A 21,308-nucleotide genomic window follows, 5' to 3' on the forward strand; every position below is an offset into this window, starting at 1 on the left:
CATCATTAATTTTCAATTTTGCCTTGCTCAAAGCTTTATACTGGAGGTCACTATCTTTATGAAGAATTGTGTGTCTTCCTAATAAGAACAATAGGAAATGGTGGAAAAATTAAACTCTGATTTAAAAGAACCTCAGTACTTAATGTTATTTTCTAATGTGAGCTTTTGCAAAAAGCTTCATTGTAATAAAGCACCCAGAGCACGCATCAGCTCAGATGCAAGGTATGAAATCAAGCCACAACAGAAGAGGAACCAGTCAACAATTACTAGGCTCATAACACATCACGGGCTCTTAGAACACTTAAGAAATTAGCTGAAATTATTGCAGCTCATGGAGGATGACTGAGAGCTTCCAAGACTGATAAAGGCTAATGTAATGGGTTGGAGGTAATGGTGCTTTGTTGGGAAGGGAGGGTGCATGAGGCAAATTATCTCTGCTGCACCCTGGTTCCCAGGGTGCCAATAGAAGTAGAGACAGATTGGCTCATTAGGAAAGGCTCTTTACTGCAAAAACAGTGTTTGCTCTGGAGCCAGGCTGCCCTGCCTGTTGCCATTGTAGCTGGGGGCCAGGCTACTAGCTCATCACCCTGCTTCCCTGAAACCCCTGCCCCCATTCCTGCCTCCATGCCTCCTCAGTGCCTCTTTTCTTAGTCACCAGTGAGGCTGACCAACTCTTGACACCTTCTTTTTCCTCTGTCCCAGGCTAGCCTTATTATCATAACCACTCACTATATGTATTTCTGGTCCATTATTTCCAGCAATTAGTTCCAGAAGTTTGCCACTTCTGCCAAGCTATCAGCAGGAGCTAACAAGTGCTCAGCATTTATTGTGTGCCAGGCACTGTGCTAACAGCTTTGCCTGCCTGGTCTCAGTTAACTGTCACTGCACCCTGCAGTGGATGCTATCAGTATTTCTACTTTCTTCATGAGGAGATAACCCCAGACAGATTATAATGACGTGTTCAAGGTCCCCAATTCACTGATGGAACTGGCATTTGAACCTATGCAGCTTAACTCAGAGCCTGAGTTCTTCCTGTCAGGCCATCCTGCCCGGATGGTCTCCTTGGATGGTGTTGGAGGTGGGACCGTGTCAGGCAGACCCTGAGGCAGAGTGGATGACGGCTGGATTTGGGGCCAGTGTTTGTCTATGTACCTGTGCTGTGCTGTGCTTAGTCGCTCGGCTGTGTCCAAGTCTTTGCAACCCCATGGACTGTAGCCCTCCAGGCTCCTCAGTCTGTGGGGATTCTCCAGGCAAGAATCCTGGAATGGGTTGCTATGCCCTCCCCATCTCTGTGCCTACTAGTAAATTATTCAACCTTTTCAAGGCTCATCTTTCTAATCTCTAAAATGGGACAATACCAATCACCTATTAGGCCTGGTGTGAGGCTCAAATGAGATATTCATATGGTACACAGAGGTCAGTGCTTACAGCATAAAAAGACTCAATATATGGTAACTAATCATTTTGTCATTATAATATAAACATCCTTAGTTTTTACTGATCAGTTCTGGAAGTTCAAGTTTAAAAAAGGGGTTTGAAGCTAATGTGGAATGAGGTGGCAGTCCATTTTATAAAACATAATGATGCTATATTGATTTGTTTTCCTTCAAATTCACCATAACTGGAGGGCTGGAGAGTGGTGGGGTGGGGGCGTGGGGTCACTGATTCAAAACACAACATTTTGAAGAGATATTCAAAATGCTACATGTCTTCAGCCAGTCTGTTTTCTCTGTTGTATGACAAGGTCACAAAAAGTTAGGAAATTATAAATTTCAGGTGTAGAAACTGAATATACAACTATATATTAAAAGCGTTGTTCAGGAATTCCCTGGTTGCCTAGTAGTTAGGACTCCACACTTTCATTGCTGTGGCCCGGGTTCAGTCTCTGGTCAGGAAATGAGATCCCATGAGCTGTGCAGTGTGACAAAAAAAAACGTGTTGTTCATTCAATAAGAATTGACTGAGTGTCCACTAAATGTCTGGTGCTCTGATTGATAACTTAGGATAAAATGATACAATCCCTCAGTTAACAAGTACAATGATTGAGGAAGAAAAGAAGAGGGCTGAAGAGAGAATTCTTGGAAACACTAACATTTAAGGGGTGATAGAACTTGCAGATATTCAAGCTGGATTTAGAAAAGGAAGAGGAACTAGAGATCAAATTGCCAACATCCACTGGATCATCGAAAAAGTAAGACAGTTCCAGAAAAACATTTACTTCTGCTTTATTGACTATGCCAAAGCCTTTGACTATGTGGATCATAACAAACTGGAAAATTCTTAAAGAGATGGGAATACCAGACCACCTGACCTGCCATCTGAGAAATGTGTATGCAGGTCAAGAAGCAATAGTTAGAACCGGACATGGAACAACAGACTGTTTCCAGATTGGGAAAAGAGTACGTCAAAGCTGTATACTGTCACCCTGTTTATTTAACTTATATGCAGAGTATTCATGCAAAATGCCAGGCTGGATGAAGCACAAGCTGGAATCAAGATTGCCGGGAGAAATATCAATAACCTCAGATATGCAGATCATCCCACCCTTATGGCAGAAAGCAAAGAGAAACTAAAGAGCCTCTTGATGAAAGTGAAAGAGGAGAGTGAAAAAGTTGGCTTAAAACTCAACATTCAATAAACTAAGATCATGACAGCTGGTCCCATCACTTCATGACAAATAGATAGGGAAACAATGGAAACAGTGACAGACTTTATTTTTTTGGGCTCCAAAACCACTGCAGATGGTGACTGCAGCCTTGAAATTAAAAGACACTTGCTTCTTGGAAGAAAAGCTATGACCAACCTAGACAGCATATTAAAAAGTAGAGATGTTATTTTGCTGACAAAGATCCATCTAGTCAAAGCTATGGTTTTTCCAGTAGTCATGTATGGATGTGAGAGTTGGATTATAAAGAAAGCTGAGGGCCAAAGAATTGATGCTTTTGAACTGTGGTGTTGGAGAAGACTCTTGAGGGTTCCTTAGACTGCAAGGAGATCAAACCAGTCAATCCTAAAGGAAATAGGTCCTGAATATTCATGGGAAGGACTGATGCTGAAGCTGAAGCTCCAATACTTTGGCTTCCTGATGCAAAGAACTGACTCATTGGAAAAAACCTTGATGCTGGAAAAGATTGAAGCAGGAGGAGAAGGGGATGACAGAGGATGGCATCACCAACTCAATGGACATAAGTTTGAGCAAGCTCCAGAAGTTGGTGATAGACAGGGAAGCCTGGTGTGCTGCAGTCCATGGGGGTTGCAAAGAGTTGGACACGACTGAGCAACTGAATTGAGGAAAGTCCCTGTAATGGTTACTGAGAAACAGTGATAGGAGAAGGGTCAAGAGAGGAGAGCTTTAGAAGGGGCAGTGGTCAAGCAGAGCCAGGGCTCGGGTGTGAGGCAAATGGCTCACTTTCTTCTGGTAGGAATTTTTTTTTGGCCATGCCACATGGCTTGCAGGATCTTAGTTCCTTGAGCAGGGATTGAACCCACACCCTGGGCAGTGAAAGTGTAGAATCTTAACCTAAGTGCCAGGGAATTCCCTCAAGTAAGAAATTTAAGGGGCTATCAAAAGACTCACTGATTAAATTATATTTCCTGCATTATTAAAAAAAAGAAAAATAACACAAATATCCACGATGAACAAAGTATTAAAGTTTTGGGACTTCCCTGGCGGTCAAGTGGTTAAGACTTCACCTTCCAACATAGGGGATAAGGGTTCAGTCCCTGGTTGGGGAGGTAGGATCCCACATGCCTTATGGCCAAAGAAAACCAGAACATGAACTACAGAAACAACATTGTAACAAATTCAATAAAGACTTCAAAAATGGTCCACATTTATCAATCAATTAATATCACAGTTTTAAATAAAGCTAGGATCTGACTCTGAACATGTATGACCTTGCCTCACTTGTGTCACCCTTTGGTCGAATGGAAAATGTTGTCATGTTAGTGACAGCCTTGATGAGATTAGTGTCACGAGTTGAGGGGACAAAGTCAGATGGTAATGCTGATGCTTTTCAAAACACTACTTGTGGATCACTGGCATCAGAATCACCCAGCATTTTTTTGACAAAGATTCCAAAGACTCACCCTTAATCTACTAAATCAAAACCTGGGGGTTGTGTGTGTGTGTGGGTAGACTTGTTATCTGCATTTTAAACCTCTTTTATGCACATTAATGTCTAAGAACATTGGGGTTAACCCAAAGATGTATTCAGAGGACTCCCTTGGGACTGTGTCCTAGGCCTGAGTCTGATGAATAATTTTATCAATGATTAATTGTAAAAAATGAAAGTTGTGGTTACCTAAGCCTTTAGTTCTGCTTAGTTGCAGGCTCTCTGGTTCAATCATTGCCTTGTTCGACAAACATGTGTTAAGTACCCTTTATGTGCCAGGCATGTGCTAGGTGTTAGTAATACAGACATGCGTAGAACAGATGTAATTCCTGCCCTTGTAGAGTTTACAATCCAGTGGGGGAAGAGAGATCAATATCTCAAGTAATAATAAGACGTTGAGCACCGTGAGTATATTTAACAGGGGAACATAAACTAGTCTGGGACTCTGAAAAGGGCTTCCTGAGAAAGTGATGCCTGGATTGAGACCTGAATAATAGAGAGGAACTGGTCAAATAAAGAGGAGGTTTAAGGGAGAGGGTCTGGCAAAGAGAACAATACATAAAAAAAAGGTCTGAGGACTTCCCTGGTGGTACACTGGATAAGAATCCATGGAGCAAAGCAGGGGACATGGGTTCAGTCCCTGACCCGGGAAGATGCATGCTGCGGAGAGACTAAGTCCCTGCAGCGCAACTACTGAGCTGTGCTCTAGAGCCCGTGAGCCGCGACCCCTGAAGCCCGTGTGCCTAGAGCCTGTGCTCCGCAGCTAGGGAAGCTATGGCACTGAGAAGCCAGGGCGCCGCAACCAAGAGTAGCCCCCGCTCACTGCAACTAAAGAAAGCCCGTACGCGGCAACGAAGACCCAGCTCAGCCAAAAATACATAAATAATAAATAAGTAAAAGAAAAGGTTTGAGATGAACTCATGGAGTGCTACCACCTGCCACTCAAACTATCACCGTGATGGGGACTGCATCTGTCTTCGGCCCCCTGTCTGCTGCTGGGGCTCCTGGGCACAGGCACCTCAAACACAACGTGTCCCGACTCAAATGTATCCACTCCTGACTCCTCTCCTTGTATTCTCTTCCCATGTAATGACACCCCATTCACCTAGCTTCCCAAGCCAGAGACGTGAGGGTCCTTCTGTAGGAGACAAGTGGAGGTGGCAGCTGGGTTAAAAGATATGGAACTCAGATTCCAGAGAAATGTGGGCAGGGGACACAACTGAGAGTCCTTAAACTGGAGTGATGGCGACATCCCGACAGTGGTTAGATTACTTAGGGAGAATCTGAGAGTGAGCAGAGAAGATGGCTGTGGCTAGAGTCCCATAGAACACCAGGGATTAAGGGGCGGCTGAAGAGCAGAAGGATGGACAGAAAGAAAGAAGAAAACCAAGAGAATTGGTATCACAGAACCCACAGGAAGAGTGTGTGTGTGTGTGTGTGTGTGTGTGTGTGTGTGTGTGTGTGTGTGTTTGGTGATGTGGTCTACAGGGCTTCTTTTTTTCCTTTTTTAAAAAATTGAGGTACAATTTACATAAACGTTACATTAGCTTTAGGGAACAGTGTTTTGGGAATGGTTTGTGTGACATATGCCACTGAGAGGTCATGTATAAGGACTGAGGACGTGGTCACTGTGTCTCACAATTAGAAAGGCATTGGTAACCTTTGCAAGACCTGCGTCAGTGGAGCGGAGGGGTCAGAAGTCAGAATGCAGTGGTTGGAGGAGAAAGGGAGGTGGGGAAGGTCAACAGCCTTTTCCACAAGCTTCAGCACAAAGGGCAGAAGCAAGGTGGAATCTGGGTTCCAGCAAGGACTGAATTTCAGTTTTTAAGTTAGAAGAGATTTGAGCATCCATAAATGCTGATGAAAAAGCTGATAAGGAGGAACTTCCCTGGTGGTCCAGTGGCTAAGACTCTGTGCTCCCAGTGAAGGGAGCCCGGGTTCCATCCCTGATCAGGGAACTGGACCCCACATGTCACAACTAAAGATCCCAAATGCTGCAACTAAGATCCAGTACAGCCAAATAAATTTTAAAAAATATATATGTGTATATATATATATATATATATATATGTATATATATATGTGTGTGTGTATATATATATATATAAAACTTGGTAATGGGGCAAAAGTAAAGCCTATAGGAGAGAATGAATAAATCCTTGGTGAGACAGCAGGGGATTCAAGCATAGTACAGATAGAAGATTGGTCCTAGACAAAGAACACCCACTGCAGCTCTGATGGGAGCAAGAGAGGTTAGCAGAGAGAATGAGGATATATTTACAGGCTGGAAAGACAGGATGCTGAGGGAGTTCTTAACTTCGGGGATGGTATTTTGATCACTATTACATCCTGTTCTAATATCTGAGAGACAGTCAGAGGAAGCGCTTCCTCAACAGTCTTCATTCCTTTTCTCTTTTGAAGATCGCCTAATTGTCTTCCTGTTCAGCAAAGGATACGTGAGTCTCAGCCAGGTGGTCAGGCGGACGAGGAACAAGCTGGCTCCCTGGGAAAACTCCTGCTCCAGCTCAGGGGCAGTCTTGCCTTGGTTGGCTTCGATGAAATTGTTGAGGATGTTACTCCTGGCGACTTTGCCAGCATTGTCCCAATCCTGTAAAAAACTCAAGAGCCGGCTGATTGCTGCCTGCTCCTTTATAGAAGTCATGATCAGTCAGTCCTGAAGCTGGCTACGGAGAAGGGAAAACAGACAGGTTACCAAAGTATTCAGAACTGTGCAAGGCCTGTAGTCATGCTGGAGGTTTTGCTTTCCCAGCAGTCATCTGGAGGCAGGGTGAGCCTGTCATCCATATGGCTGTGGTGACGTTCAAAATATACCTCTAGACTGGTCACCTGCTGCTCCAACAGGGAGGAGGATCCAGCTGTGTTGTCACGGAGTCAAGATTGGGCCTTTAGAGACCCAGTCCCCTCTTACACCAATCAGCCAAGGTAGAATGCTACTCAATCTTATACCTTGGCTTTTAGGCCAACTCTTTTAAAAACAACTTTTTTTTTTTTTTTAAGTTAGTGGGAAGAAAAAGTTCTCATTCCATAGTTGGATTAATGGGCTGTGGTTTGTAGGAGTCTGTGTCCTTGGGAGAGTGTTTTCAGTGGGGGAGGGAAGGTTTAAAATAAACCCGTTTTCCAAAAATAGTTGTGATTGAAAGTGTTATTATCCATAACAAATGTTAGTGCTGATGGGAGAGAGGCATGTGTGATTCTTTTGTCTAACAGACAAGTGAAAGTCATATTTCACATTATCATGGGGTTTTCTGTGATTTACAGAATATTTGTGAAACATTACTTGCAGGGCCATGATTGATATGGAGAGAACAGCTTGTGGGTAGGGGAGATGTGTATTTCACGAAGACGGTTCAACATGAAATTTACAGTCCCATAAAGTGCTCCTACATCTTCGCCAGAGATCTAGTTAAAAGGACTTTACAGTCTGAAACATCCTAAAATTGATTCTAAATTAACGTTTCCTCACATGTATTTGAGATATTGATGGGGCCCAGCTATCAGAATTTTATTAGGAAGCAATAATCTGAGGCCTGCTAAGACAGACATACATACACACCAACCTCCACTGCACCCCAGAGGGCACTGGGTATGTTCTCCCAGGAAGGGCGTCCACGTAGTCTCAGGGATGGAGTCAACCAAGATAGCCTGTCAGCATTAACATCCAGGTGAATAACTGTGGATCAACTGAAACACAAAAATGACCAAAACCTCTCATGGGATCAGGCATCCATCACTGTGAATAACATTACAGCCCCAAGTCTGAGAATAACTTACAGAGGCCACGGCCACCTTTAACAGCCAAATTGGCCTCAAGTAAATGGGGATGCATTGGCTGTACTAGACCCTAGGAGGGAGGGGCTGAGACACCGTCAACGGCAGGAAAACATTTCGTGCCCCTCCCCTGCTGTGGATGGACCCTTTCTAGGATCAAAACTCAGAGTGCTATCAGAGACGCACCCAGCGATTCTAGAACACCGAGGGTGGGAAACTTTCAGCTGGACGCTCCATATTATTGTCCCTTTAGGTTTCCTTGGATCTGTCTTCCTCTATCAGTTTCTTCTTTTTTTGGAGGGGGATATGTATTTATTTTTAATAAAAAAAAAGTTTCCCCCAACAATTGAGGGCCATGACTCAGTCCAACAATTCTCACATATGTGCAGCTGTCTGGACCTGGGGAGGAGGACTCACAACCTTCTCAGGACATGTTTCCTGTCCTCCCTCCAGGGGGGGACGTCAGCCTCCAAACCAAGGTCAGCCAGAGGTGTTTGTGTTTCTTCCAGCTTCGAGGGCCAAAGCCAGAGAAAGCTCCTCCTTTTAACTAAAGGAGGGCCTTTAAATCCTTGAGAAGGTGTCTGAGTTGCTGCAAGGCCCCCTGGACAGCAGGGGTGGCTGCTGCAGTGTCACCACACCTGGCATGTCTGGATCACCTTCTTTACGGTCTTCACCACCCCTGTGCTCTTGTCCTTCATGGCCAGGGTGAGGAGGATGGCTCTGTTTTCCAGCTTCTTGAGACACAAATGCCACCAGCTTCTTTGTGAAGACATGGATGAGAGGCTCATCCTTCCCGAGGAGGACTTTAGTGGTCAGCACAGGCCTTGCTGATGTCACTGGTCACACTGCTGGGTTCCAGGGAGACCAGCATGCCCATCTTCCCCATCTGGGTCACCAATACCAGGATGCGACTGCTAAAGGCTGTGTAAACCACCTGGGTGGGGACTCCACACACCACTGCAGTCTTCTGTTTGGATATCACCAATGGTTTACCTTCCATAGCTAAGTCTGTCCCACAGCACCCAGCTCACCGAGCTGCGCTCAGTTTCTTCTTTTTTTTTTTTTAAACAGGAAAAGAAACCTGACAAATGGCAGCTTTTTAAATTTTTAAGAAATTTTTTATTGGAGGATAGTTGCTTTACAATGCTGTGTTAATTTCTGCTGTACATCACAATGAATCAATTATATGTAAACATATATACCCTTTTTTAAGATTTCCTTTCCGTTTAGGTCACCAGTGGCTTTAACGGTTATAGTGATACAGTTGTAAGTCATACCCATGTAGTAAAATGCTGTGCAAGGTGCTGAGGGTAGTGAGCAGAGGCATGAGGCGCTGCCATGGCCTGGAGGAGCTCCGAACCTTATGGTAGACGGGAAGAACACCAGGTTTAGAATCAGACTGGGCTCAAGGCCCGGTTGACCACCTGATATCCGGTAAAAAGGTAATAACACTTGCCTCCCCCTTTGCCATCCTCCAGTCTCACTCCAGAGGCAACCACTTTCAACTGTTTCGGTTATTTCTTCTGGTGCCACCTCTATACATCCAAATAACGAGTTTATACTACTTGCTACAGGCTGAATTCAACAGATTCATATGTTGAAGCCCCAGTTCCCAGTACCTCAGAATGTGACTCTATTTTAGAGACGGGGTATTTATTTTTATTTATTTACTTATTTCCAAATCAGAGTTGCATTTTTTGTTGTTGCTGTTTGCTTTTTAATTTTTTATTTATTCTTTCTGGTGGTACCATGTGGCATGCGGGATCTTAGTTCCCGGACCAGGGATTGAACCCACGTCTCCTGCATGGAGTCTTAACCATTGGAATTAACCACAGGGAATTCCTTAGAGAGAGGGTCTTTAAAGATGCAACTGAGTTAAAATGAAGTCACCGGGGTGGGTTCTGACCCAACATAACTGGTATCCTTATAAATGGGGCTTAGGATACCAACACGTGAAGAGAGATCATCTGAAGACGCCTGAAGGCGGCCATCTGCAAGCCAAGGAGAGAGGGTTCAGGAGAAGCCGATCCTGTGACACCTTGATCTTGGACACCTTTATCTGAGGTGCAGAACTGTGAGAATAAATTTCTATTATTTAAGCCGCCTGGTCTGTGTTACTCTGTAACAGGGCGGCCCTCACAAACTAATAATTACTACTGCCTGATTCATCAATTTTAGGCAATGTTTATTTCTAATCTGAGGAATTAGCTTTCTTACATCACTCTAAGCCCTATTGTCCTCCCCTCATTCTCACAATATAGTTTTCCACAATTTATAGTTAATCTATATTTGGTGTTTACATTATTGATCATGTAAATAAACACTGTTCACCCAACCTGTTATGTTTTCCTTCTCTTAAAGTTGGTTTTATCTGGATTTAGTAATTGTTACTTTTTTCAACTGTTTAATTTTCTAAGTACTAGAACTGTTTTCTTCCAAATATTTCAAACATAGCAACAATCTTCCCAAATGCTCAACCTCTAACTGATCAGTCCCATCTTTTCCCTGAAGGCTTCTCTCTTATGCACCTCTTGTCTTTCTGTTCCAGTTTGGACTGACTGTTTGCTAAGCCTGGTACACAAATGTTGTCCTGGGATTTCCTTTTGCTAGTCTTCTCTGTCCATCGCCCTATTTCCTGGGTCCACCTCATGTTCTTTGGTTTACTCTCTCATTTTGTTGAAGCACATTCCCCAGTAGCTTCCTAAGTAAGGAATTTTTTTCTGTGTTCTTGAAAGTCTGAAAGTATTCTGACCTCATGTCAGATTGGTTGGGTGTATGATTCCAGGTCAGCAATAAGCTTCCTTAGACTGAGCGCCCCTAGGTTTGCTGTTGAGAAATCTGACGTCACTCTGATTCCTGTGCCTTTGTCTGGGGCTTGTTTTTTCACTCCTGATGCTTTGAAAACCGTTTCTGAAATTGTATGACGATATGCCTTGGTGCAGGTCTTTTTCATTTATTATACTGAGCCTTTGGTGGGCTCTTTTCAGTAGGTGTTTCCTTATTATGTTTATACATACTTGTGTCTCATTTGTCTGTTCTGTTCCAATGGTTATGTTTCATCTTTCTAAAGGTTTATCTATTTGTAATGTTACTTTTTAAGGGTTTAATTTTCTGCTACTTAAACCTGTAATATTGGCACTCCAATTTCATGCTCAACTCTTAGACAGTCATTTCCTGAATTCTTTTTATACTCTTGTCTTAGTTATTTGACGATGGTGTAATGTACCACAGTTTCCTATTCCATTTCGTCTTGCTGTATGGGCATCTGTGTTTTGTTACTCTCATTGTCCTGGCTTTAATAAAACAGTGCTAAGCGAAGATGAATCATTTGGGGTTGCAGTGTCCTCTTCTCAGATCTGAGGCTCCTCGTTTTGAAAAATTCTTCTTTTTTTTTTTAGGAAGTTGATTTAAAAAGCTACTTATTTATTTGACTGCACGGGGTCTTAGTTGTGGTACACAGGATCTTTAAGTGCAGCAGGTGAACTCTTAATTGTGGCATATGGGATCTAGTTCCCTGACCAGGGATCAAATTGGGAGCACAGAGTCCCAGTCACTGGATCACCATGGAAGAACCTCAAAAATTTCTTTCTCAGGCAACAAGTAGATTTGTCATTGAGAAATTCTTAAATGTCAGTGGAGGTTTTTCCTTTTTTTCCCTATCCCCACCCGGGGTTCTCAGGGCCTCTGGAGAAGACTTTTCTATTTTCACAGGGAGGATGTGAGGGTAGGGGTGCTAAGTGCCTGGTGGTTGGCATCCTGGGGGAGGCGTGGGGGGGGGGCCTGGGGCTGTCACTATGAAGTAGATACATCTTCCCTCCACCCCTCCGTTTTCCACCCTGTACCTCTTCCCTGCCCTTCAAACCCTGCTTGAGGTCCCTGAGTATGGAAGCCTCCAGAGTTCCTCCATATGCAGCAAGACAGTTTAGAGAGTTGTTTGGCTTTTTTGGGCTGTGCTGAGTGTTTAGTGCTGCTCTGCGCTGCTCCTGTGTGCGAGGGTTTCTCATTGCGGTGGTTTCTCCTGTTGAAGAGCACAGGCTCTAGGGCCCTCGGGCTTCAGTAGCTGCAGTGCATAGGCTCTAGAGCACGGGCTCAGTAGTTGCAGAGCATGGGCTTAGTTGCTCTGAGGCACGTGGGATCTTCCTGGGTCAGGGATTGGACCTGAGTCTCCTGCACTGGCAGACGGATTCTTAACCACTGGACCATCAGGAAAGTCCATAGAATTATTTGGCTTTTAAGAGCAGAGCTCTGGGGCTCTGCACACGGCCTCCAACCAAAAGCCTGTGTTTAACCCTGTGCCTCCAAGCTGACCTTCTGGGGTAAATCATGCTTTCCAGGCATTAGACCTCTCTGAGGTTAAACTGGGTGACCTGATTTGCTTCATGTTGGTAATCTCCCCTGGGTGGTACTTTGTAATTTCTTACAAAGCTTCTATCCAAGTAACACTTCACCACCTGCCTTCTGCCTTCCAAGTATCTATTGACTTTCATCTGCTATTGCCTCCTTTACTGAGCTTTTGCGTTTCTTTTAACATTTCTTTAGTGTTAAATCGGTGAAGCTTTGAGAGGTAGGGGGAAGTAAAGAGGGGCAATTATGTTCAATTAAGAGACTCCAGCCACTTATTTGTTTCTGTTTCAATTTTTCTTCAAAATAAGATTTGATGGGAATTCCTTGATGGTCCAGTGATGAAGACTTGGTGCTTTTACTGCTGGGACCTGAGTTTCAATCCCAAGTCAAGGAACTAAGATCCCGCAAGCCACTCAGGGTGGCCAAAAAAAAAAAAAAAAAAGATTGATGATGATTGAAAAAACCAGTAATTACAATTTTAAAAAGAATTAAAGAAAATAGTGGGTAAGGGAGAGAAATGTACCAATTTCAAGTTCCTATTACATCTGTAGGTTTTCAGTTCAGTTCAGTTCAGTCACTCAGTCGTGTCCGACTCTTTGCAACCCCGTGAATCGCAGCACGCCAGGCCTCCCTGTCCATCACCAACTCCCGGAGTTTACTCAAACTCATGCCCATCGAGTCAGTAATGCCATCCAGCCATCTCATCCTCTGTCGTCCCCTTCTCCTCCTGCCTTCAATCTTTCCCAGCATCAGGGTCTTTTCCAGTAAGTCAGTTCTTCACATCAAGTGGCCAAAGTACTGGAGTTTCAGATTCAGCATCAGTCCTTCCAATGAATATTCAGGACTGATCTCCTTTAGGATGGACTGGTTGGATCTCCTTGCAGTCCAAGGGACTCTCAAGAGTCTTCTCCAGCACAACAGTTCAAAAGCATCAATTCTTCGGTGCTCAACTTTCTTTATTGTCCAACTCTCACATCCACACATGACTACTGGAAAAACCATAGAACACGACTAAATGACCACCGACATCTTCCTCGGTAGGTTTCATACACCCCTCAATGAGTCCCATCATCAAGGCCTCCCATCTGCTCCTGTGCCTGTGTTGGTCCTATTTCAGTGTCTGTTATCACTCTCTAGTCACTCAAGAGAAATCTTTGCTGTATTCCTCTCCCTTGCCCTCCTCATCAGAACTGTTGCCAGATTCCTGCCAATTAGACCATCAAATTCTCCCTCAGATTGTCTATCTCCATCTCCACTGCCACTGTTGTAGTTTACCCCCATCCCTCACGAGGATCCCTGCTTCAGCCTCCTAACTGATCTTCAGGTTTACCCCATCCTAATCGCCACAGTGATGTGAAAGTCTTTTTTTTTAATCATTACAATAAAATGTGCTTTATTTTTTTATACAGTTTTAAAGGTTACACTCCATTTACAGTTATTACAAAATATTGGCTATATTCTCCATGTAGTGATGTGAGATTCTTTAAAAAAAAAAAAAAAAGCAAATCGGGCAGATTCGCTTAAAACTCTTCACTTGTTTCCCACTACTCTCAAGATAAAAGTTTCAAACATCTCAGGCCAAAGAACGTCTTCCATGTACATTTTTCCACAACTGAAATCTGACTCTGTCCCCAGCACCAGTCCATCTCTTACATTAATGCTTTCAGTGGGAATTAAGAGGAGACTGCTAGCTTCCCCCAACTTAACACACTATTCTCTAAGATCCTCAGAATGTTTCTCAGTCACTTCCTTTCCTCTGAGGTCAGGCCTCCTGTCTTTACCCCTCTCCCTTGACCCACTGCTGATTCACTGGCCACTCCCTCCTACACTAAGCCCTCTTGTTTGCCCACAAGCTGCCAGGCAATTCCAACATCAACCTGTTCCATCTTCATGATTTTGGCCAGTGTCATCCCTGGCACATCACGATATTCAACAAGTGTTATTTAAATTAACATTCAACGCACTGTGTTCATAATGAGCACTTCACTTTCCTAAACTCCACAGAGTAATTAATTAAACAGATGTCCTGGGTGCCAGTCCTAGCCAAGCACAAGGACTGGAAGTGGTTAACATAACAAATATATTCTTTGCTCTCAGGGTGCTTGCTGACTGATGAGGCAGAGAGAAAGGCAATCAGGGGATTTTATTGAAAAGTGCAAAGTGCTCTGGTGGGGTTAAACCCGTGATATGTTGGGGCTCACAGGAAAGGCACATGATCTGGACTCCGGTGACCTCCATCCAGTTTGGCATTCACACTCACAGTCCACAGCCTAAACTTTGTGAATGGCCTGGGAAATCTACAACTCCAAGGTCCTTACCCTTCCATCTCTTCCCTCTGTTCTCAGGAGATCTACTTGTGGGCTCAAGAAAAAGTTATAGGCCATTAGGCAAGAATGTCCTCACAGTCTCTTCATTCTTCTCGTGTTATGGAATCCATATCCATCCTTCTCTTTTCCTTCTCTACCCCTTTACCAGAGCTCCGCACCTACCAACCCAGTCTCCTTGGAGCCCTCACTCCATCCTTTACTCCCTATTCCCCTGGGTCCTCAACTGGTCTCTTTAATTAGGCATTTTTCTGTTAATTTACTTAATTCTTACCAATCCAAAAATAAAAATAAGCAAAAAAATAAAGAAAACAAAAATCACTTATCTCTACCTCCTGCCCCCCTCCAGTCACCTTTCTGGTTTTCTCACTTCACAGCAAAGCTCCTACACACTTTCGTTCCTCCACAGACCATTTTCTCCTCAACTCTCTACAGTTCTGTTTCTCTGCCACCCCCACCCCTCCAACTTGCATTACTTCAGCCATGTCTCTGACAATCTCCTAATTGTGCAGGTCAATGAAGACGTGCAGGTCAATCTTGGAGAAGTCAATGGCACCCCACCCCAGTACTCTAGCGTGGAAAACCCCATGGACGGAGGAGCCTGGTAGGCTGCAGTCCATGGGGTCGCTAAGGGTTGGATACCACTGAGCGACTTCACTTTCACTGTTCACTTTCATGCATTGGAGAAGGAAATGGCAACCCACTCCAGTGTTCTTGCTTGAAGAATCCCAGGCACAGGGGAGCCTGGCGGGCTGCCGTCTATGGGGTCACACAGAGTCAGACATGACTGAAGTGATTTAGCAGGGGTCACACAGAGTCAGACATGACTGAAGTGACTTAGCAGCAGCAGGTCAATTTTAGTCCTTTGCTCACCTGTCTTGTTGGGGCAACAACTAACATCACTGGCCACCTCTCCTGCTCAAAAGGCTTTGTTCCCTCATGCCTCTCCACCCCGACATCTTCTCTTGGACAGCCCGCATCCCAGGTTGCTGCCTCTCTCTGCCCCGTCTTTCAGTCTCCAGTGCCTGTCACACTGTATGTAAATCCTCAGTAAATTGTCTCAGATGTGACTAGGAATCCTCCTGGTCCACTGCCAACTTCACTATAAGCAACTCCATTCAATGTGAAATTCAACAAATACTGGGAGACAAGTGTGTCCCATCCCACAAGCCCCATCCCTCTAGAGATAACTGAGAAAGACACAGTTCCTGTCCTAAGTGGGTAAGGTTAAGTGTGGCATAGAGCCCTGTAAATAAGCAATTTTAAGTCCAATAGTGTAGTAAGAGCTAGAACGGGGCAAGCAACAGGATACTGCGGGAATGCGAGCAAGGGACACCTAATTCAGCTGTTATGGAAGATTTCCAGAGGAGATGCCAACCAGGCTGAAAGGCATCTGCAGCTGGCCAGGTGAAGTGGTGAGGAAATTGTATTCCAGGAGGAGGGAATAAAACATGTAGAGGCTCAGAGGTGTGCAAGTTTAAGGCATATTTAAAGAAGTGTGGGTGGGAGGCAGTGCAGTGTAGGGACTAGGAACACAGACACAGGAGTTGGATGATCTTCTACCTCCTGCCTGCGTTATCTTATGCAAATTACTTAATTTCTCCAGATTTCACTTCTCTTACCTGAGAAGAGGGGATAATAAGAGTTGACTCTCATAAGGGTCAACAAATTGCCTAACATATAGGAAACCCTTGGGCAACAATCAAGACCATCCCCATGGAAAAGAAATGCAAAAAGGCAAAATGGCTGTCTGAGGAGGCCTTACAAATAGCTGTGAAAAGAAGAGAAGCTAAAAGCAAAGGAGAAAAGGAGACAAATTCCCATTTGAATGCAGAGTTCCAAAGAATCGCCAGGAGAGATAAGAAAGCCTTCCTCAGTGATCAATGCAAAGAAATAGAGGAAAACAACAGAATGGGAAATACTAGAGATCTCTTCAAGAAAATTAGAGATACCAAGGGAACATTTCATGCAAAGATGGGCACAATAAAGGACAGAAATGGTATGGACATAATAGAAGCAGAAGATATTAAGAAGAGGTGGCAAGAACACACAGAAGAACTGTACAAATAAGATCTTCATGACCCAGATAATCACAATGGTGTGATCACTGACCTAGAGCCAGACATCCTGGAATGTGAAGTCAAGTGGGCCTTAGAAAGCATCACTACGAACAAAGCTAGTGGATGTGATGGAATTTCAGTTGAGCTATTTCAAATCCTGGAAAATGATGCTGTGAAAGTGCTGCACTCAATATGCCAGCAAATTTGGAAAACTCAGTAGTGGCCACAGGACTGGAAAAGGCCAGTTTTCATTCCAATCCCTAAGAAAGGCAATGCCAAAGAATGCTCAAACTACTGCACAATTGCACTCATCTCACACGCTAGTAAAGTAATGCTCAAAATTCTCCAAGCCAGGCTTCAGCAATACATGAACCAAGAACTTCCAGATGTTCAAGCTGGTTTTAGAAAAGGCAGAGGAACTAGAGATCAAATTGCCAACATCCACTGGATCATCAAAAAAGCAAGAGTTCCAGAAAAACATCTATTTCTGCTTTATTGACTATGCCAAAGCCTTCAACTATGTGGATCACAATAAACTGTGGAAAATTCTTCATGAGATGGAAATACCAGACCACCTGACCTGCTTCTTGAGAAACCTGTATGCAGGTCAGGAAGCAACAGTTAGAACTCGACATGGAACAACAGACTGGTTCCAAATAGGAAAAGGAGTAAGTCAAGGCTGTGTATTGTCACTCTGCTTATTTAACTTATATGCAGAGTACATCATGAGAAACGCTAGGCTGGAAGAAGCACAAGCTGGAATCAAGATTGCCGGGAGAAATATCAATAACCTCAGATATGTAGATGACACCATCCTTTATGGCAGAAAGTGAAGAGGAACTAAAAAGCCTCTTGATGAAAGTGAAAGAGGAGAGTGAAAAAGTTAGCTTAAAGCTTAACATTCAGAAACTAAGATCATGGCATCTGGTCCCATCACCTCATGGGAAATAGATGGGGAGACACTGGAAACTGTCAGACTTTATTTTTTTTGGCTCCAAAATCACTGCAGATGGTGACTGCAGGCATGAAATTAAAAGATGCTTACTCCTTGGGAGGAAAGTTATGACCAACCTAGATAGCATATTAAAAAGCAGAGACATTACTTTGCCAACAAAGGTCTGTCTGGTCAAGGCTATGGTTTTTCCAGTGGTCATGTATAGATGTGAGAGTTGGACTGTGAAGAAAGCTGAGTGCCGAAAAATTGATGCTTTTGAACTATGGTGTTGGAGAAGACTCTTGAGAGTCCCTTGGACTTCAAGGAGAGCCAACCAGTCCATCCTAAAGGAGATCAGTCTTGGGTGTTCATTGGAAGGACTGATGCTGAAGCTGAAACTCCAGTACTTGGGCCACCTGATGCGAAAAGTTGACTCATTGGAAAAGACCCTGATGCTGGGAGGGATTGGGGGCAGGAGGAGAAGGGGATGACAGAGGATGAGATGGCTGAATGGCATCACCGACTTGATGGGCCTGAGTCTGAGTGAACTCCGAGAGTTGGTGATGGACAGGGAGGCCTGGCATGTTGCAATTCATGGGGTTGCAAAGAGCTGGACACGACTGAGTGACTGAACTGACTGAAGTCCAGAGTGGTGGGCTTCCCTGATGGCTCAGCAGTAAAGAATCTGCCTGCCAATGCAGGATACACGGGTTCAATCCCTGGGTTGGGAAGATCCCCCGGAGGAGGGTATGGCAACCCACTCAAGTATTGTTGCCTGGGAAATTCCATGGACAGAGGAGCCGGTGGGCTACAGTCCAAGGGGTTTCAAAAGATTCGGACATGATGTAGCAACTAAACAATAACAACAAGAAGTCAAGAGTGACAAGAAATGACTTTGTCCTAGAAATATCATCTTGACTGCAGTGCAGAAAGGTGATCAGGAGGGGGCAAGACTAAAGGTGGGGCAGTAGTTAGGAAGCTGTTCCCCTAATCTTGGCAAAAGATGCTGATGACACTGGGGCTGGAGAGAAGTAGAAATGTCATATAGGTTGGGGCAGCAGGACCTGGTGACTGGAGTATGGAAGCTGGAGGGGTCAGGAAAGATGCCCGATAACCTTGCTTCCTGCTTCACAGAGAAAACAGCCCATCATGAGCAACTGCCTTCTCTCCTTCCATTTTTTTTTTTTTTTCCTTCTGGCTGGGCCGCATGGCCTGTGGGATCTCAGTTCCTGGACCAGGGACTGAACCCAGGCCATGGCAGTGAAAGCCCAGAATCCTAACCACTAGGCCACCAGGGAACTTCCTCTCCCCCTACACTTAACCTCATCGCGCGGGCACCCAGCTTCACTGTGTGTGCTAGATTCTGCTCCTCCATCTTCAGTCTCTCCACCTCCTCTCCTTTCTCTTATACTTATTCCAATCTTTGCCAACCCCAACATAAAACAGAAACAAAGACTTTCCTTCAAGCTTCTATACTTCCTTCCTTCTTTATCTCCAGATTTCCCCCTCTGGCCTACAGAATAAAGTTTACACTCAATGTAGCGTAAAATGTCCTTTATAACTTGACCCCAGCCTAGCCTCATGAACAGTCACTTCCACATTGCAACCGGCACCAACTTCTCAATTCCCCAGGCCCTTCCAGGGCCCTCTTGTATCTCAAGCCTGCTCTGCCATCAGGGAATAGCCAGGCTCCTTTCTGCCCTGACACAATTCCCCGAGACAGCTAGGGGTTCTCAGGTGTGTGGTTCTACATCTGCCACTCTTCTCCTGCTATGCTGTAAAACTTCACCATCACTCCCACTAGAGTGTGAGTTCCTCAAGGGCAGGATTGGTCCTCCCTGTCGCTGTGTCCCCAGGGCCTGGCCTGGCACAAAGTAGATGTTTAATAAATGCTCGCTGGATGAATGAGTGAAGAAATCAGTCAGCTCCCGTTTAGATGGTTATGTCTGAATGTTCATGATATGTAGGTCCATAAAACCACCAACTTCCCAAAGCTGCCATGTGCAGAGTGGCAGATTCCCATCCAAGAAGGCCGGTGCAAAGTCTATGAGGCATTTTACAGCTACGACAGGAAATAGCAATGTCAGCAGCGGTGTCATCTTTGGACACTAAGGAGAGGGATTCAGTGCCATGAACGGTCAGTTAAATTGTAATTGGAGTGAACTGTTCCTCTGCAAACCATAATGTTCTTTAGCTACAGCCAAATGGCATTCAAGAAGAGTAGAAAATTTTTTGAAATGTCAAAGAAATCATTTCCAATTTGGTGCTCACAACCAGAGACTCTAATGATCAGTGGAAATGAGAAGCAAACAAATTAGCACTAATGGAAAATGGCTTTTGGAGAAGAGGATTTAATTTATAGTCAACTGATCATGGCATGCAGAATGCAGTAAAAGTCAGTTTCACCAGCTTGATCATAAGAACCAGAGAATACCCGGAATGCCAGAGAAAAATATACATGTGCCATCAGGCTTATTGGAATCCCTCTGTAAGTGGCAGCCAATTAAAATGGTCATGATTTTACCTTGGAGAGAAAATGGTCTGAAAAAATCAAAGCACATGAAATTAAAATCTGGATTAGGAGGCCCCGTCCAAATTGGTTTGTCTGTGGCCTTCTAACCTTGGCAAGGTCTTCTGCAAGGACGACAAACCTACTTTGTCTTCAGCCCAGAGTGGTCTCTTTGTTTTTAATTTCCTCTCCATCTTCAGAGGTGATTAATAAATCTAGACTCATCCATAAATCATTTCTATAGCAGCCAAATGGTTCTTCTTCATGCCGGGAAACGAAAATCATAGAAACCTCAAAACCCCCAGCTCTTGTACTAAGCAAAAGGTCCTTAACAACAAGAGGGAAGAGGTATTAAAAATCAGAAGGTCACTAGGTCTTGTTTCTAAATAAAATTTCTCAGAGGGCTTTTTTTGTCCTCCTAAATCATAAGACATATTTCAAAAAGCAAGAGGCCTCCAGGACATGGGCTGCCAGCCTGGCTCCCTGTCCTCACATGGCCTTGGAGACAAGGCAGTCACTCTCTCCTGTTCCTGCTGGTTCCACCTGCAGAATGGACGGAGGCCTCTCCCAGTCCTACTCCTCACTCTCAGCTCCTCATTCAGAGAGAGAGAGGGAGAGATGGAGGGAGAAGACAGATGTAGAGGGAGAGAGAGAAACATTCTTCTTCCAGACTTCATGCCCGGGGTGTCCTGGCCTTCACCTCCCTCTTAGGGCCAAATGCACTACAATGTCACATTCTCTTCATAGACGTTCTTCCTTCTGCTCCCTACTCATGCCCTCTTCACACACCCCTTCTGCTACCCACCAGCTCCCCACAGACTCCATATGCCCCCATCTCTTCCCCACAGTCAGCTGCCATTCCCTCAATCCTCTCTCCACAGACCATTTTGCCTATCACTTTCCTGCAAAACCCTCTGCCTTCACCAGCTGCCCATACTTACCCTCATTCTCTACCCACAGACCCCCTTTTCCTCGTCCCAGACTCAATTCTGCCTCTGGTTCCACTATGCAGGCATTCCCTCATGCTCTCCCCCAAGATATAAATTATTTAGGTCAACCAGAGTCTCCTGCCCAAGTTCTGCTCTATGCTTCATCCTCCTGGACCTGATTTCTTGCCTTTCCTTCCCTTCCAAACTTCTTACTCTGCCCTCAAATCTTTTGTTCCTGATCAGCAAAGTCTCCCCCATCCTTAGCTCCTTCGCGGCTCCACACTTGCTCTGCTCAGCTCCAGCC

The 21,308-nt window shown here is 44.6% G+C and overlaps 1 protein-coding gene and 1 pseudogene across 4 annotated transcripts in view; both read right to left on the reverse strand.

The window, feature by feature from the left end:
- Positions 1-21,308, reverse strand: part of ARMH1 (armadillo like helical domain containing 1) — a 60,662-nt gene that overhangs the window by 34,675 nt on the left and 4,679 nt on the right. For all 4 annotated transcript variants that reach the window (XM_020897466.2, XM_020897464.2, XM_070468270.1 and 1 more), the window contains exons 2-3: positions 7,694-7,817; positions 6,572-6,799 (exon numbers count right to left, since the gene is read on the reverse strand). In XM_020897466.2, coding sequence (XP_020753125.1) covers positions 6,572-6,777 — 206 coding nt within the window. In that variant the 5' untranslated portion in view covers positions 6,778-6,799; positions 7,694-7,817. The remainder of the gene's footprint in view (positions 1-6,571; positions 6,800-7,693; positions 7,818-21,308) is intronic.
- LOC110139532 (proteasome assembly chaperone 3 pseudogene) lies at positions 7,827-8,904 on the reverse strand (annotated as a pseudogene).

The sequence above is a fragment of the Odocoileus virginianus genome, chromosome 5, assembly GCF_023699985.2.
Source record: "Odocoileus virginianus isolate 20LAN1187 ecotype Illinois chromosome 5, Ovbor_1.2, whole genome shotgun sequence".
NCBI classification, from domain to species: domain Eukaryota; kingdom Metazoa; phylum Chordata; class Mammalia; order Artiodactyla; family Cervidae; genus Odocoileus; species Odocoileus virginianus.